Source organism: Capricornis sumatraensis, chromosome 3 (assembly GCF_032405125.1).
Source record: "Capricornis sumatraensis isolate serow.1 chromosome 3, serow.2, whole genome shotgun sequence".
Classification (NCBI taxonomy): domain Eukaryota; kingdom Metazoa; phylum Chordata; class Mammalia; order Artiodactyla; family Bovidae; genus Capricornis; species Capricornis sumatraensis.
In genome coordinates this window covers 23585780-23600376 of record NC_091071.1, presented here as the reverse complement: position 1 = coordinate 23600376, position 14597 = coordinate 23585780, and the positions used below count along the sequence as shown (strand labels likewise).

The 14597-nt window shown below is 37.5% G+C and overlaps 1 protein-coding gene across 3 annotated transcripts in view; it reads left to right on the top strand.

The window, feature by feature from the left end:
- ACSM3 (acyl-CoA synthetase medium chain family member 3) overlaps positions 1 to 14597 on the top strand; it is a 62049-nt gene that overhangs the window by 45816 nt on the left and 1636 nt on the right. For 2 of the 3 annotated variants that reach the window (XM_068969073.1, XM_068969072.1), the window contains exons 8-12: positions 24 to 147; positions 1226 to 1306; positions 11137 to 11238; positions 12222 to 12349; positions 12454 to 12553. In XM_068969073.1, coding sequence (XP_068825174.1) covers positions 24 to 147; positions 1226 to 1306; positions 11137 to 11238; positions 12222 to 12349; positions 12454 to 12553 — 535 coding nt within the window. Of the gene's footprint in view, positions 1 to 20; positions 148 to 1225; positions 1307 to 11136; positions 11239 to 12221; positions 12350 to 12453; positions 12554 to 14597 lie in introns of all 3 variants that reach the window. The other variant, XM_068969071.1, reaches the window with a different exon arrangement.

Here is a 14597-nt window from a genome sequence, read left to right as displayed (position 1 = left end):
CTCCTTATCTGTCTTCTGAGAAGCTATAAGTTCAAAAGCTTGAAGCACTGTGTAAGTGCTGGGGAACCAATCAACCCTGAAGTGACTGAACAATGGAGAAACAGGACAGGTCTGGATATCTACGAAGGATATGGACAGACTGAAACGGTATACAGACTTCACTGAAAAGACACGGCTGAACTCAATTCAGCCAGATAAATAAAAACCAAAGTGCTACCATGTGTAAAATAGCTAGTGGGAAGCTGCTGCTATATAACACAGGGTGCTCAGCCTACTGCTCTGTGATGACCTAGAGGGGTGGAATGGGGGTGTGTGTTGAGGGAGGTTCAAGAGGGAGGAACGCTGTAAGGAACACAACACAACGCTGTAAGGAAATTATCCTTCAATTAAAAAAAAACAAACTGTTTATTGTAGCTTTGTGATTGAGGGATAGGGAGGGAATGGAGTGATTAGAAGAAACAGTTTCTTAAAAAAAAATGAGGGAAGATGGTTACAAAAGAGCTCTGTAAGAGATGCAATTGTTTAGATAGTCATTCACTGAGGAAAGCCACTATATAATAGACTAGGACCAGGGCATTAACAAATTTTAATTCAAAAATACTAGGTCTATAAAAAGATTTCCCTTTGTATAATAAGGAAATATCTTAGGGCTTTGCTGAAAAAATAGAAAATGCTGAGCTCCTTGTTACTTGAAATATTAAGTTTGCTGGAAAACTCCTTCACAAGAACACTCTAAAAAGGTTTATCTAAAGCGCTCATAGAAATAAGAAGAAATTCTAGAGGAAATGAAACAACAAAAATTGTTACGTAGGAAAGAGAGGGATAAGATAGGGCAGATAAGGGAAAGACTGAAATAAATTTTTCATTATATACTGCTTCAATTTATGAACCATGAGAAAGTAGTACCTGGTCAAAAATTAAAATACAAAAAATAAAATAAAAATGAAAATCAATGAATTTATTAAACAGAAATAGTATAACAAGTATCATGTGAATATGAGGATAAATGTTTTCATAAGTATGCATGTTTTAGTAGTTACAAATTTACTTAATATTTTAACAGTATTAGTGTCTGTCTATAATTCTTGAGAGCAGAAAATATGTTTTAATGTGAGCCTGGTTCATAGTAAGCTCTGAATAAATATTTATTGAATGAATGAATAGTGGATAAATAAATAGATATGTTATTTGTAATGTTACTTTACTCTTTTTCATTTTTAACTAGGTACTAATCTGTGGAAATTTTAAGGGAATGAAAATTAAGCCTGGCTCAATGGGAAAACCTTCTCCTGCTTTTGATGTTAAGGTTTGTGTATCCCTTTCCAGGAAAATATTTAACAACCCAATCTGTTTACCCCTACCCCACTTCTACTTCCTTACACTATTAGTTTTCGTGATGATTATGCTACTTCCAGATATCTTAACCTCCATATAAAGATGGAAAAGGTTTAGAAACATTAGCTTGTCTTTTTTTCTCCAAAGCAGTTATTTGTGCCAAATAATTTTATGCATTTTATAAATATTTATTCCCAGAAGGAACCTATGAGAGACATGGCAATATCAGAACCATTTTACAGATGAGGTTGAGAGAGGTTAAAGGACTCACCCAAGGTTACATAGTTAGTAGCTGCTAGTTCTAGAATTCAATCCTAAGCAATCTGGTACAAACATCCATACTCTTTGCAACATTACGTTGCCCCTTCTGGTTGGGGAGCTGCAGATCTTCTAAAAGGGGTGACTAGGACAAAAGAGGCTACAATTTAACAGTAGTTACAGGTTCTCCCTCTTCCTGCAGCATGCCTGGCCAGTTCCTGGAAGTCAAGAAACTGTTTTCATCACTTGATCCGGAGGGGGCATCCTATTACCTCATTAGTGTACTTTGCTCAGAGTTACAATAGTTGTCAGATCAATCCAGCCAAAGTTAAGTGTAGACAAAGGAACTTATATTAACACATAAAACAATACGGAACTTATATTAATACATAAAACAATACCAACAAAAACACAAAATGGATGAGTTTAAAGAGATATCAGTATCAAACTTAACTGAGGGTTAGTTGTAGATTAGACCAGTTTCCCAAGCTTATCTGATCATAAAGAATCACATAGGTACATATGAAAAACACAAACTCTCAGGCTTCTTCTTCTCTAGAGAGTCTGATTCAATAAATTTAGGGTAGGATCCTAAAATCCTAAGGTGTTTTAAACAAGCACCTCAGGTAATTCTAACTCTGCTATGAAAACTTGTCTAAAGGTAGGATTGCCTGATGGCTTTTATTCCGGCTCTGCTATTCGTTACTGAGTATCTCTGGGTAAGCTGTTAAAGTCTGTTTCCTGATATATAAAACAGGGACCAAGGTGAACAACTTGTTCCAGTTTAACTGGAACTTACTTAGCTTTCAGATCAATTCAATTGCTGTCGTGTCTGACTTTTTGTGACCCTAGGCTTAGAGGTTAAAGTGTCTGCCTGCAATGTGGGAGACCCAGGTTTGATCCCTGGGTTGGGAAGATCCCTGGAGAAGGAATTGGCAACCCACTACAGTATTCTTGCCTGGAGAATCCCACGGATGCAGGAGCCTGGTGGGCTACAGTCCACAGGGTTGGAAAGAGTCAGACACGACTGAGTGACTTCATTTTCTTTTTTTTTCATTGACTGCGGTACACCAGGCTTCCCTGTCCATCATCAACTCCCAGAGCTTGCTCAAACTCATGTCCACTGAAGTCGGTGATGAAATCCAGGTCTCCTCCTGCCTTCAATCTTTCCCAACATCAGGGTCTTTTCAAATGAGTCAGTTCTTCGAATCAGGTGTCCAAAGTATTGGGGTTTCTGCTTCAGTATCAGTCCTTCCAATGAATATTCAGGACTGTCTTCCTTTAGGATTGACTAGTTTGATCTCCTTGTAGTCCAAGGGACTCTCAAGAGTCTTCTCCAACACCACAGTTCCAAAGCATCAATTCTTCAATGCTCAGCTTTCTTTATAGTCCAACTCTCAGGATCATTCATGACTACTGGAAAAACCATAGCTTTGACTGGATGGACCTTTGTCAGCAAAGTAATATCTCTGCTTTTTAATATGCTGTCTAGGTTGGTCATAGGTTTTCTTCCAAGGACCAAGCATCTTTTGATTTCATGCCTGCAGTCACCATCTGCAGTGATTTTGGAGCCTAAGAAAATAAAGTCTGTCACTGTTTCCATTGTTTCCCCTTCTATTTGCCATGAAGAGATGGGACTAGATGCCATGATATTAATTTTTTGAATGGTGAGTTTTAAGCCAGTTTTTTCAGTCTCCTCTTTCACTTTCATCAAGAGTCTGTTTAGTTCCTCTTCATTTTCTGCCATAAGGGTGGTATCCTCTGTGTATCTGAGCTTACTGATATTTCTTCCAGCAATCTTGATCCCAGCTTGTGCTTCATCCAGCCCAGCATTTCACATGATGCACTCTGCATATAAGTTAAATAAGCAGGGTGACAATATACAGCCTTGATGTACTTCTTTCCCAATTTGGAAGCAGTCTGTTGTTCCATGTCCAGTTCTAACTGTTGCTTCTCGACCTGCATACAGATTTCTCAGGAGGCAGGTAAGGTGGTCTGGTATTCCGATCTCTTTAATTCCACAGTTTGTTGTGATCTACATGGTCAAAGGCTTTGGTGTAATCAATAAAGCAGAAGTGGATGTTTTTCAGGAAATCCCTTGCTTTTTCTATGATCCATTGGATATTGGCAATTTGGTCTGTGGTTCCTCTGGCCTTTCTAAATCCAGCTTGAACATCTGGAAGTTCACAGTTCACATACTGTTGAAGTCTGGCTTGGAGAATTTTGAGCATTACTTTGCTAGTGTGTGAGATGAGTGTAATTTTCTGGTAGTCTGAACATTCTTTGGCATTGCCCTTCTTTGGGATTGGAATGAAAACTGACCTTTTCCAGTCCTGTGGCCACTGCTGAGTTTTCCAAATTTGTTGACATATTGAGTGCAGCACTTTCATAGCATCATCTTTCAGGATTTGAAATAGCTCAACTGGAATTCCATCACCTCCACTAGCTTTGCTTGCAGTGATGCTTCCTAAAGCCCACTTGACTTCACATTCCAGGATGTCTGGCTCTAGGTGAGTGATCACACCATCGTGATTATCTTGGTCGTGAAGATCTTTTTTGTACAGTTCTTCTGTGTATTCTTGCCACCTCTTCTTAATATCTTCTGCTTTTGTTAGGTCCATAGTGTTTCTGTACTTTATTGTGCCCATCTTTGCATGAAATATTCCATTGGTATCTCTAATATTCTTGAAGAGATCTCTAGTCTTTCCCATTCTATTGTTTTCCTCTATTTCTTTGCATTGATCACTGAGGAAGGCTTTCTTATCTCTCCTTGCTATTCTTCGGAACTCTGCATTCAAATGGGTATATCTTTCCTTTTTCTCCTCTTATTTTCTCAGCTATTTTATGGCCTCAGACAGCCATTTTGCCTTTTTGCATTTCTTTTTCTTGGGGATGGTCTTGATCACTACCTCCTGTACAATGTCATGAACTTCTGTCCATAGTTCTTCAGGTACTCTGTCTATCAGATCTAATCCCTTGAATCTATTTGCCAATTCCACTGTATAATCGTAAGGGGTTTGATTTAGGTCATATGTGAATGGTCTAGTGGTCTTCCCTACTTCCTTCAATTTAAGTCTGAATTTTGCAGTAAGGAGTTCATGATCTGAGCCACAGTCAGCTCCCGGTCTTGTTTTTGCTGACAGTATAGAGCTTCTCCATCTTTGGCTACAAAGAATATAATCAATCTGAATTCAGTATTGACAATCTGGTGATACCCATTTGTAGAGTCTTCTCTTTTGTTGTTGAAAGAGGGTGTTTGCTATGACCAGTGCTTCCCTGATAGCTCAGTTGGTAAAGAATCCACCTGCAATGAAAGAGATCCTGATTCGATTCCTGGGTCAGCAAGATCCAGTATTCTTGGGCTTCCCTGGTTGCTCAGCTTGTAATGAATCCACCTGCAATGTGGAAGACCTGGGTTCAATCCCTGGTTTGGGAAGGTCCCCTGGAGAAAGGAAAGGCTATCAACTCCAGTATCCTGGCTTGGAGAATTCCAAGGACTATATAGTCCATGGGCCGCAAGACTCAGACACAACTGAGCAACTTTCACTATTTAGCTTTAGGCCTGAAAGTATTGATAGTATGTCCTGAGGATACACCCCTGTCTTAGTCATGGGCAAATCAAAATTGTTAGTAACTCTAATAATAAAAGGACAGATTTTATAGGTTTCTAGTGAGGATTAATGCAATAATATTTCTAAAGAGCATAGAAAAGTGCTTGGCACATAATAAAGATCCATAAGATAGGTATTATTAGAAATACAGACCAATGGAACAAGATACAAAGCCCAGAGATAAATGCACACACCTATGGGTTCCAAATAGGAAAAGGAGTATGTCAAGGCTGTATATTGTCACCCTGCTTATTTAACTTATATGCAGAGTACATCATGAGAAACGCTGGGCTGGAAGAAGCACAAGCTGGAATCAAGATTGCCAGGAGAAATATCAATAACCTCAGATATGCAGATGACACCACCCTTATGGCAGAAAGTGAAGAGGAGCTAAAAAGCCTCTTGATGAAAGTGAAAGAGGAGACTGAAAAAGTTGGCTTAAAGCTCAACATTCAGAAAATGAAGATCATGGCATCTGGTCCCATCACTTCATGGGAAATAGATGGGGAAACAGTGGAAACAGTGTCAGACTTTATTTTTTGGGCTCCAAAATCACTGCAGATGGTGACTGCAGCCATGAAATTAAAAGACACTTACTCCTTGGAAGAACAGTTATGACCAACCTAGATAGTATATTCAAAAACAGAGACATTACTTTGCTGACTAAGGTCCATCTAGTCAAGGCTATGGTTTTTCCTGTGGTCATGTATGGATGTGAGAGTTGAACTGTGAAGAAGGCTGAGCGCCAAAGAATTGATGCTTTTGAAGTGCAGTGTTGGAGAAGGCTCTTGAGAGTCCCTTGGACTGCAAGGAGATCCAACCAGTCCATTCTGAAGGAGATCAACCCTGGGATTTCTTTGGAAGGAATGATGCTAAAGCTGCAGTACTTTGGCCACCTCATGAGAAGAGTTGACTCATTGGAAAAGACTCTGATGCTGGGAGGGATTGGGGGCAGGAGGAGAAGGGGACGACCCAGGATCAGATGGCTGGATGGCATCACTGACTCGACAGACATGAGTCTGAGTGAACTCTGGGAGATGGTGATGAACAGGGAGGCCTGGCATGCTGCGATTCATGGAGTCGCAAAGAGTCGGACACGACTGAGCGACTGAACTGAACTGAACTGATGGGTACCTTATCCACAAAGGAGTCAAGAGTATACAATGGAGAAAAGACAGCCTCTTCAATAAGTGGTGCTGGGGAAACTGGATAACTATGTGTAAAATAACGAAATTAGAACACTTCCTTAACACCATGCACAAAAATAAACTAAAAATGGACTAAAGACCTACATGTAAGGGCGGAAACTATAAAAGTCATAGGGGAAAACATAGGCATAACACTCTTTGACATAAATTGCAGCATCTATTTGACCCACCTCTTAGAGTAATAGAAAGAACAAAAGTAAACAAATGGGATCTAATTAAACTTAAAAACTTGTGCACAGCAAAGGAAACCATAAACAAGATGGAAAGACAACCCTTAGAATGAGAGAAAATAATTGCAAATGAAACAACTGACAAAGGATTAATCTCTAAAATATATAAGCAGCTCATGCATTTCAATATCAGAAAAACAAATAAACTAATCAAAAATGGGCAGAAGATCTAAACAGACCTTTCTCCAAAGACACATGGCCAACAAACCCATGAAAAGATGCTCAAAACTGCTCATTATTTGAGAAATGGAAATTAAAAAAATGATGAGGTATCACCTCACAAAGATCAAAATGGCCAGCATTGAAAAATCTACCAACAATAAATGCTAGAGAGGATGTGGAGAAAAGGGAATCCTCTTGCACTGTTGGTAGGATCAAAAGTTGATACAACCACTGTGGAGAACAGTATAGAGATTCCTTTAAAAACTAGGAATAAAACTACTACATGACCCAGTAATCTCACTACTGGGCATATACCCTGAGAAAATCATAATTGAAAAGCACACATGTTCCCCAAAGTTCACAGCAGCACTATTTGCAATAGCTAGAACATGGAAGCACAGTAGATGCCCATCAACAGATGAATGGATAAAGAAATTGTGGTACATATATACAATAGAATATTACTCAGCCATAAAAAGGAATGAATCTGAGTCAGTGGTAGTCAGGTGGTTGAAACTAGAGCCTGTTACATAGAGTGAAGTTAAGTCAGAAAGAGAAAAACAACTATTATTTATTAACATATATATACTGAATTTTGAAAAGATGGTACTGATGAACCTATTTGCAGGGCAGGAATAGGGATGTAGAAGTAAAGAACAGACTTGTGGACACAATGGGGGAAGGCAAAGGTAGGACAAATTGAGAGAACAGCATTGACATATATACACTACCAGGTATAAAACAGATAGGCAGTGGGAAGCTGCTATTAACATACAACACAGAAAGCCCAGCTTGGCACTCCATGATAACATAGAGGGGTGGGAAGGAGGCTCTAGAAGGAGGGATAGTTATAGCTATGACTTAATTGGGTTGTTGTATGGCAGAAACCAATGCAACATTGTAAAGCAATTATCCTCCAATTAAAAATAAAATAATAATAATAATAAAAAGCAAAAGATAGGTGCTATTACTGTTATTATTCACCTGTCCCTCGAATTTGTTTCCTTTGAAAAGCTTTTCTAAGAAGGGATGGTAGAGCAGCACTAGTTATATTCAGTAGAAAGACTTAATAGTTCATTGGTTAATATTAATAGGCTGCCTTAAGTTAGAGAAATATATATTAAGCATTATCTGCAATACAAGTAATCAAGTTGGCATTTCACACAGATGTTTTCTCTTGATGACAACCCCCAACATACATGGCTATCAGGGTCTCACAGGCATAGCTGTATTCATAGCCATCCCAACTGCAATGTACTGCCAGTTCCCCACTCATTCAAGCCCAGTGACTTATTAGAGCAACTGTCTTTGAATGAAAACTTGTGTGGGCGAGAGGAACAGTGCAACAGCATCTCTGCCTTCATTTATTTATCCAAATCTTTTTTATTGTGGTAAAAAACATGTAACTTAAAATTTATTAGTTTGACCATTTTAAGTGCATCATTCAATGGTATTAAATAATACCATATTAAATAATGTTGTGCAGCTGTCACCACTATCCATCTCCATAACTCTTTTCATCTTGGAAAACTAAAACTCTCTAATACTGAACAATAATTCAATTCCTCTTCCCACCTGACCCTCACAATCACCATTCTACTTTCTGCCTCTATGATTTTAACTACTTTAAGTACTATATATAATACATACAGTATACTATATATAATACATACAGTAGTCATTTTTTGTAATCAGCTTATTACATTTAACATAATGTCCTCAAAAGTTCATCCATGTTGTAGCATGTGTCGGGATTTCCTTCCTTTGAAGGCTGAATAATGTTCCATTGCATATATGTACCACATTATGCTTGTTCACTTGTTTACTGATGAGTGCTTGGTTGCTTCCACACTTTAACCATTGTGAATAATGTTATGATAAACACGGTAAATCAGCAACTCTTTGAAACCATTTTTTATTCTTCTGAGTAGATACCTAGAAGTAAAGTTGCTGGATTATATGGTAATTTTATTTTTAAATTTTTTTATTGGAGTATAGCTGATTTACAATGTTGTGTTAACACACAACAAAGGTATACAACAGGTATACAACAAAGTAAATCACTTGTACACGTGGTAATTTTAATTTTTTGAGAAACTGCTGTACTGTTTTCCACAGTGGCTGTACCATTTTGCATTCCCACCAATAGTGCACAAACATCTCTACCAACACTTGTTATTTTGGTTTTTTTGATAGTAGCCATTCATGGGAAATAGATGGGGAAACAGTGGAAACAGTGTCAGACTTTATTTTTTTGGGCTCCAAAATCACTGCATATGGTGACTGCAGCCATGAAATTAAAAGACGCTTACTCCTTGGAAGAAAAGTTATGCCCAACCTAGATAGCATATGCAAAAGCAGAGACATTACTTTGCCGACTAAGGTCTGTCTAGTTAAGGCTATGTTTTTTCCAGTAGTCACGTATGGATGTGAGAGTTGGACTGTGAAGAAGGCTGAGCGCCGAAGAATTGACGCTTTTGACCTGTGGTGTTGGAGAAGACTCTTGAGAGTCCCTTGGACTGCAAGGAGATCCAACCAGTCCATTCTGAAGGAGATCAGCCCTGGGATTTCTTTGGAGGGAATGATGCTAAAGCTGAAACTCCAGTACTTTGGCTACCTCGTGCGAAGAGTTGACTCATTGGAAAAGACTCTGATGCTGGGAGGGATTGGGGGCATGAGAAGAAGGGGACAACCGAGGATGAGATGGCTGGATGGCATCACGGACTCGATGGACGTGAATCTGAGTGAAGTCCGGGAGTTGGTGATGGACAGGGAGACCTGGCGTGCTGCGATTCATGGGGTCGCAAAAAGTCGGAGATGACTGAGTGACTGAACTGAACTGAACTGATCCTAATAGGTGTGAGATTGTAGTTTTGATATGCATTTGTCTCATGTGGCCACCTTCATTTTTAACTCTTTCCCATGGGCTTTTGTTATTGTGCCCCTCCTTACTTACCTAGGAGCATCTTTAGCGATATTCTAAAATCTGAGCATGTACTCTAGCTGGATGTCAGACGTTTGCAATTTCAAAGATCAAAGCTCATAATTTTCATATTTAAACATTCTAAGACCCCTTGAACAGGGAGGTATGTGATTCTCCCCAGAGATAGAATATTTTATCTGTGTTCGCATCTACTAAATAGTAGTCTGTGTAAAGTAATCAGAACTCTTAACATTTCTCTTTTCTATTAATACCTTGATAGCTGTGGCCAAATATTAGATGGCTCGGTGGGAATTTACACTTTTTTATTTGCAAAAATTTAAAAATAAGTTCTTACATTTAGAATTCCTTTGCCTTTTCAGTTTCTTATTGGGGACATAAGCCCTTTTTGTTCTGGAAAGGGCCAGATAAAAATATCCTTTGCTAACAAACTACATCTCAGATTTGAAGGGTGTATATAAAAGCAGTGTGGAGTTTTCATATTTAGAAACAGCTAAAAGAGCAGCATAGGTAAGCAAGCAATCTGAGAAATGCTTGTTATATTTTTAGAAAATGAATTTAACTCTCTGGAAAGATTACACAGAGAAGTATAATGATGAAAAGCACAGGTTCTACAGTATGATTGCTAAGATTTGAATTTCACCTCAAGCATGCACTCTGGCGTTACTTATACTCTCTGTGCCTCTGTTTCCTTATACGTAAAATGAGCATAATACTCCTAACCAGATAGGGTTGTTGTAAGGACTAAAGAAGATAGCATATGCGAAATAGAGCATTAGCATTTATTATTTAGGATGTGGTAAGTGCTTAATAAATGCCAGCTACTATTAGGTACTTCAGAGACCATGAGAGGATAAGAGAGCAAGGCTTCAGCTTACCTACCACTGTCTCAGCCACAAAACAGTTCCCTTTTCCTGATAACTCACATTTGGCTTCTGAGGTAAGATTTTGTTTGTTTCACCAAGTTGGAAAACCAGTAATGAAATACTTATGAAAGAAAAAGACAATAAGATATATCACAAATGATAAAAGCAGGTTGCAAAACACTATATTATAAAGTGATCCTATTTTTTCTGTCTTTATCATCTCAAAGGATATTACTAGAATGTGATTATTGCTGGATGACAGAATTAAGGAAAAATTTTATTCTTTCACATTTTGCTAACCTGTATTTTACAATATAATTTACAATAAGAATTTAAATAACTATATTTCTCTTAGGAACTTAAAGTTTTTAATTTTAATTTTGCTTAATTTTTTAAACTTAAAATTTTTCTGAAGTCTGCACTCTTAAATAGCAACCCCCCCAAAAAAAAAAACTGCAGTGCAAATATTTCAGATGTGGCGTTAAATAAAAATTTCCTTAAATAAATTACTCTGTTTCATCCTAGATTTTAGATGTAAATGGCAATGTTCTACCACCTGGAAAAGAAGGAGATATTGGCATTCGAGTTCGACCTAACCGACCACTTGGGCTTTTTACCCATTATATAGTAAGAGACTTATTACTAAATAGCATCTCATTTCCTAATTATTTCTCAGAAGTGCATGGTAATTATCCCTATTTGCCACAAAATACAACTAGGATAGGTATTTGGCCTTTTCTTGAGAGATTCGTTGTCCTGAACAGTAATCGCTTGGACAGGGAACTGAAGAAACACCCACATGCTTATTAAAGAAGGGCACGCTGGTCCCCACAGGCTAGATCACTGCTCCAAGCCCATGAAGGTAAAAGGGAGGAGGCCCTAGAAAGAAGACTGCCCTCTTAACATCATTAACCCACTCCACTGTAAATCAGCACGCAATAATTTTCCTGAAATCTGATTAGTGGTCTCTCTTCATGGAAAGAGTGAAACAAGGAATGAGGCAGTGAACTGAAGTAAATATCTTTTATTAGAGGACTCCCAAGCTCCTGTTTGCAAACATACTTTCATTTCTAATTACAGTATACAAATTAGAGAAAAGTTTACACCAATATAATCAAAGGCCTAGGTTCTGTCAGTAATACATAATGTAAGAATACTTCCTTTTGCTTCCTGCCAAATTTACAGAATCAATTTTCTATTTTTGTGTAACCCAAACAAAATACATAATAAACACACAATAAAACCCTGTTCTTTGACTCATTAGGTATTGGTACTTTAACTCTGTGTACTGACTTCTCTTTTTTCCTATGAGTGTTGAGATATTACCAATTATCAAAAGACTTATTTAGCCTACTCCTCTGACTTCCTGCAATATTTATTTTGTGACCAATCTAAAAAAATTCCCAGCATGCCTAGTCTTTGTAGTTATAGTTTACCTATCTTATATTGGGCTGGCTCAATGCTAGACTTCCATCTCTATTTCTCATGTTAGCTCCTCTTCGTTCTAAGAATTCTCAAAAACACTAAAATTTTTTTTTCTCCTTAAATATTTAAAAATCCAACTGGATCAAAGAATAACATTCAAAATAAAATTATCATTTGTTTTACAGGATAATCCTACAAAAACAGCTTCAACTCTACGAGGCAATTTCTATATCACTGGGGACAGAGGCTATATGGATGAGGATGGATATTTCTGGTTTGTTTCAAGAGCAGATGATATCATATTATCTTCTGGGTAATTTTCATCTGTGGATATGTCTGTGTTGACTGCTTGTTAGTAGTCTGGAGTGAACTTTTTGCTCACCTTTATAAATTCCTGCCTTATGTTTTATTTCCCAGTTACCGAATTGGTCCGTTTGAGGTAGAAAGTGCCCTGATTGAACATCCTGCAGTTGCAGAGTCAGCTGTTGTCAGCAGTCCAGATCCCATCAGAGGAGAGGTAACTGATTTGCCTCTACCTTAGTTTGTTGGCAGTCTTAACACATACTTTTAAACAGTAGTTCACTGAAACAGAATTACCTAAATGATTCATTCACTAATTATGTAATTTAGAGACTCATTAAATATGCTAGTCAGATAGAAATACGCTAATTAGAATGAACTGCTACAGAATGAGACTGAAAATATACACTCTATAAAGAATTTGAATCATCTCCATGGAGTATTGGGGCAAGACAGTGTGAATGCCAACAACCCAGGTTCACACCAGAAACGACCCCATGGGCTGTAGCCTATCAGGCTCCTCCGTCCATGGGATTTTCCAGGCAAGAATACTGGAGTGGGTTTGCTATTTCCTTCTCCAGGAAATCTTCCCCACCCACGATTGAACCTGAGTCTCTTGCATTGTAGACAGATACTTTACTGTCTGAGCCACCAGGGAAGTCAGAAGCTAATTAGATAGGTTCAAGTTGTTACCCAGATCTGGAAACTAACATGGCCCCTAGTGTAGCTGAGGATAGGCTGGCATCAGATATCAGGACTAGGAACAAGGTCAGAAATAGGAACTAAGTAGCTAGAAGCAAGCTGGGTCGGTCAGTAAGTAGAGGCTTCAGGAAATAATAAATAAGACAGAAGTCCTAAAATCTCACTTCTGTTGGGGTTGATCACCTGGTAGTCTGGGTTTAAAGATTCCATGCCACTCTTCAGGTCCTTTTTGCCAGGCATGGTCAATAATATTCCACATTCCAGTAATTTAAGTAGGGAAAAGATTCAGTAATTATTAAAGTTTGTCCCTTTGTTCTGAATGCCATCAGTAGGTGGGATGAGTCTCTCCCTTAACATCAGTCATCATTTCCTCCTCTGTAAAAGGATTCTGTGAGGGGAATTACACTCCATATTTTGTAATAAATCTATAAGGGAAAAGAATCTGAAAAAAACTCTATCTTATCTATATCTGAATCACTATGCTGTACACCTGAAACTAACAACAGTTAATCAACCATACTTCAACAAAAAAAATTACAAAAAGAGAGAAGGATATAAAGTTGTAATGTACAGCAAGGTTCCATTTTTAAGTATAAATGTCTTAGGAAAAATAGGAATAATTCACACCACTTTGCTGGTTTTCTCTGGAGAATAAAATTAAAAATGATTTTTAATTTATTTTTTAAAAAGTTTGTGAGGATTAAATAAGTTAACATAGGTAAAGGGCTTATAACAATATTCAGAACATATTAAGTCATTAAAAATATTAGGTATTAGTTGTAATAGTAGAAATATAAGACTTTTTTAACCTAAAATCTGTAAGTGGGCTTCAAAGTTTCCCTGAAATTCTGTGCAAAAGAAATTACTACAACTGATACCTCATATTTTTAATGACTTAGTATATATGTTCCAGGTATTGTTATAAGCCCTATACCTATGTTAATTTACTTAATCCTCATAAACTCCTTTCACAGAGAAGGAAACTGAGGCACAGATGTGTCCTAACTTGCCTGAGATTATAGGCAAAGTGTGACTCAAATCCAGGTTGTGTACTTCAGAGTTCATACTTTTAACCATGTTAGATTTTTCTTTATTAATTTATCATTTTCTGTAATGGTTTATAAAGAATTCTATAAAGATAAAAGTTAGATTTTATCCAAGGTGCATGAGTCACCAATATACAAACCAGTAATTACAAACACTAGTTCTTAAAATAACTTGCCTTTGCACAATTCACTTATAGCAAGGATGAAATTTTTTAATTCATAAAAATGTTGATAAGCAATAGAACAAGCATAAATACAAATAAATTTTATGAAATGTCAAACAATGAATACAAGAAAATTATATACATGCATAGACACACATACACAACTGCCTTGCATCAACAGAAGTGTCTATGGAACAGAGTGGACAGTCTCAGCGAACTGTTTCTTTTAACAAGGATATGGCAAACTCAGTCACAAGACTGTTTATTAAGACCATACTGAGGGTGGTGACCTATAAGCTAGACTAGATCAGGATGGGTTGTTTTATAAAAGACTGTGCTTAGTGCACTA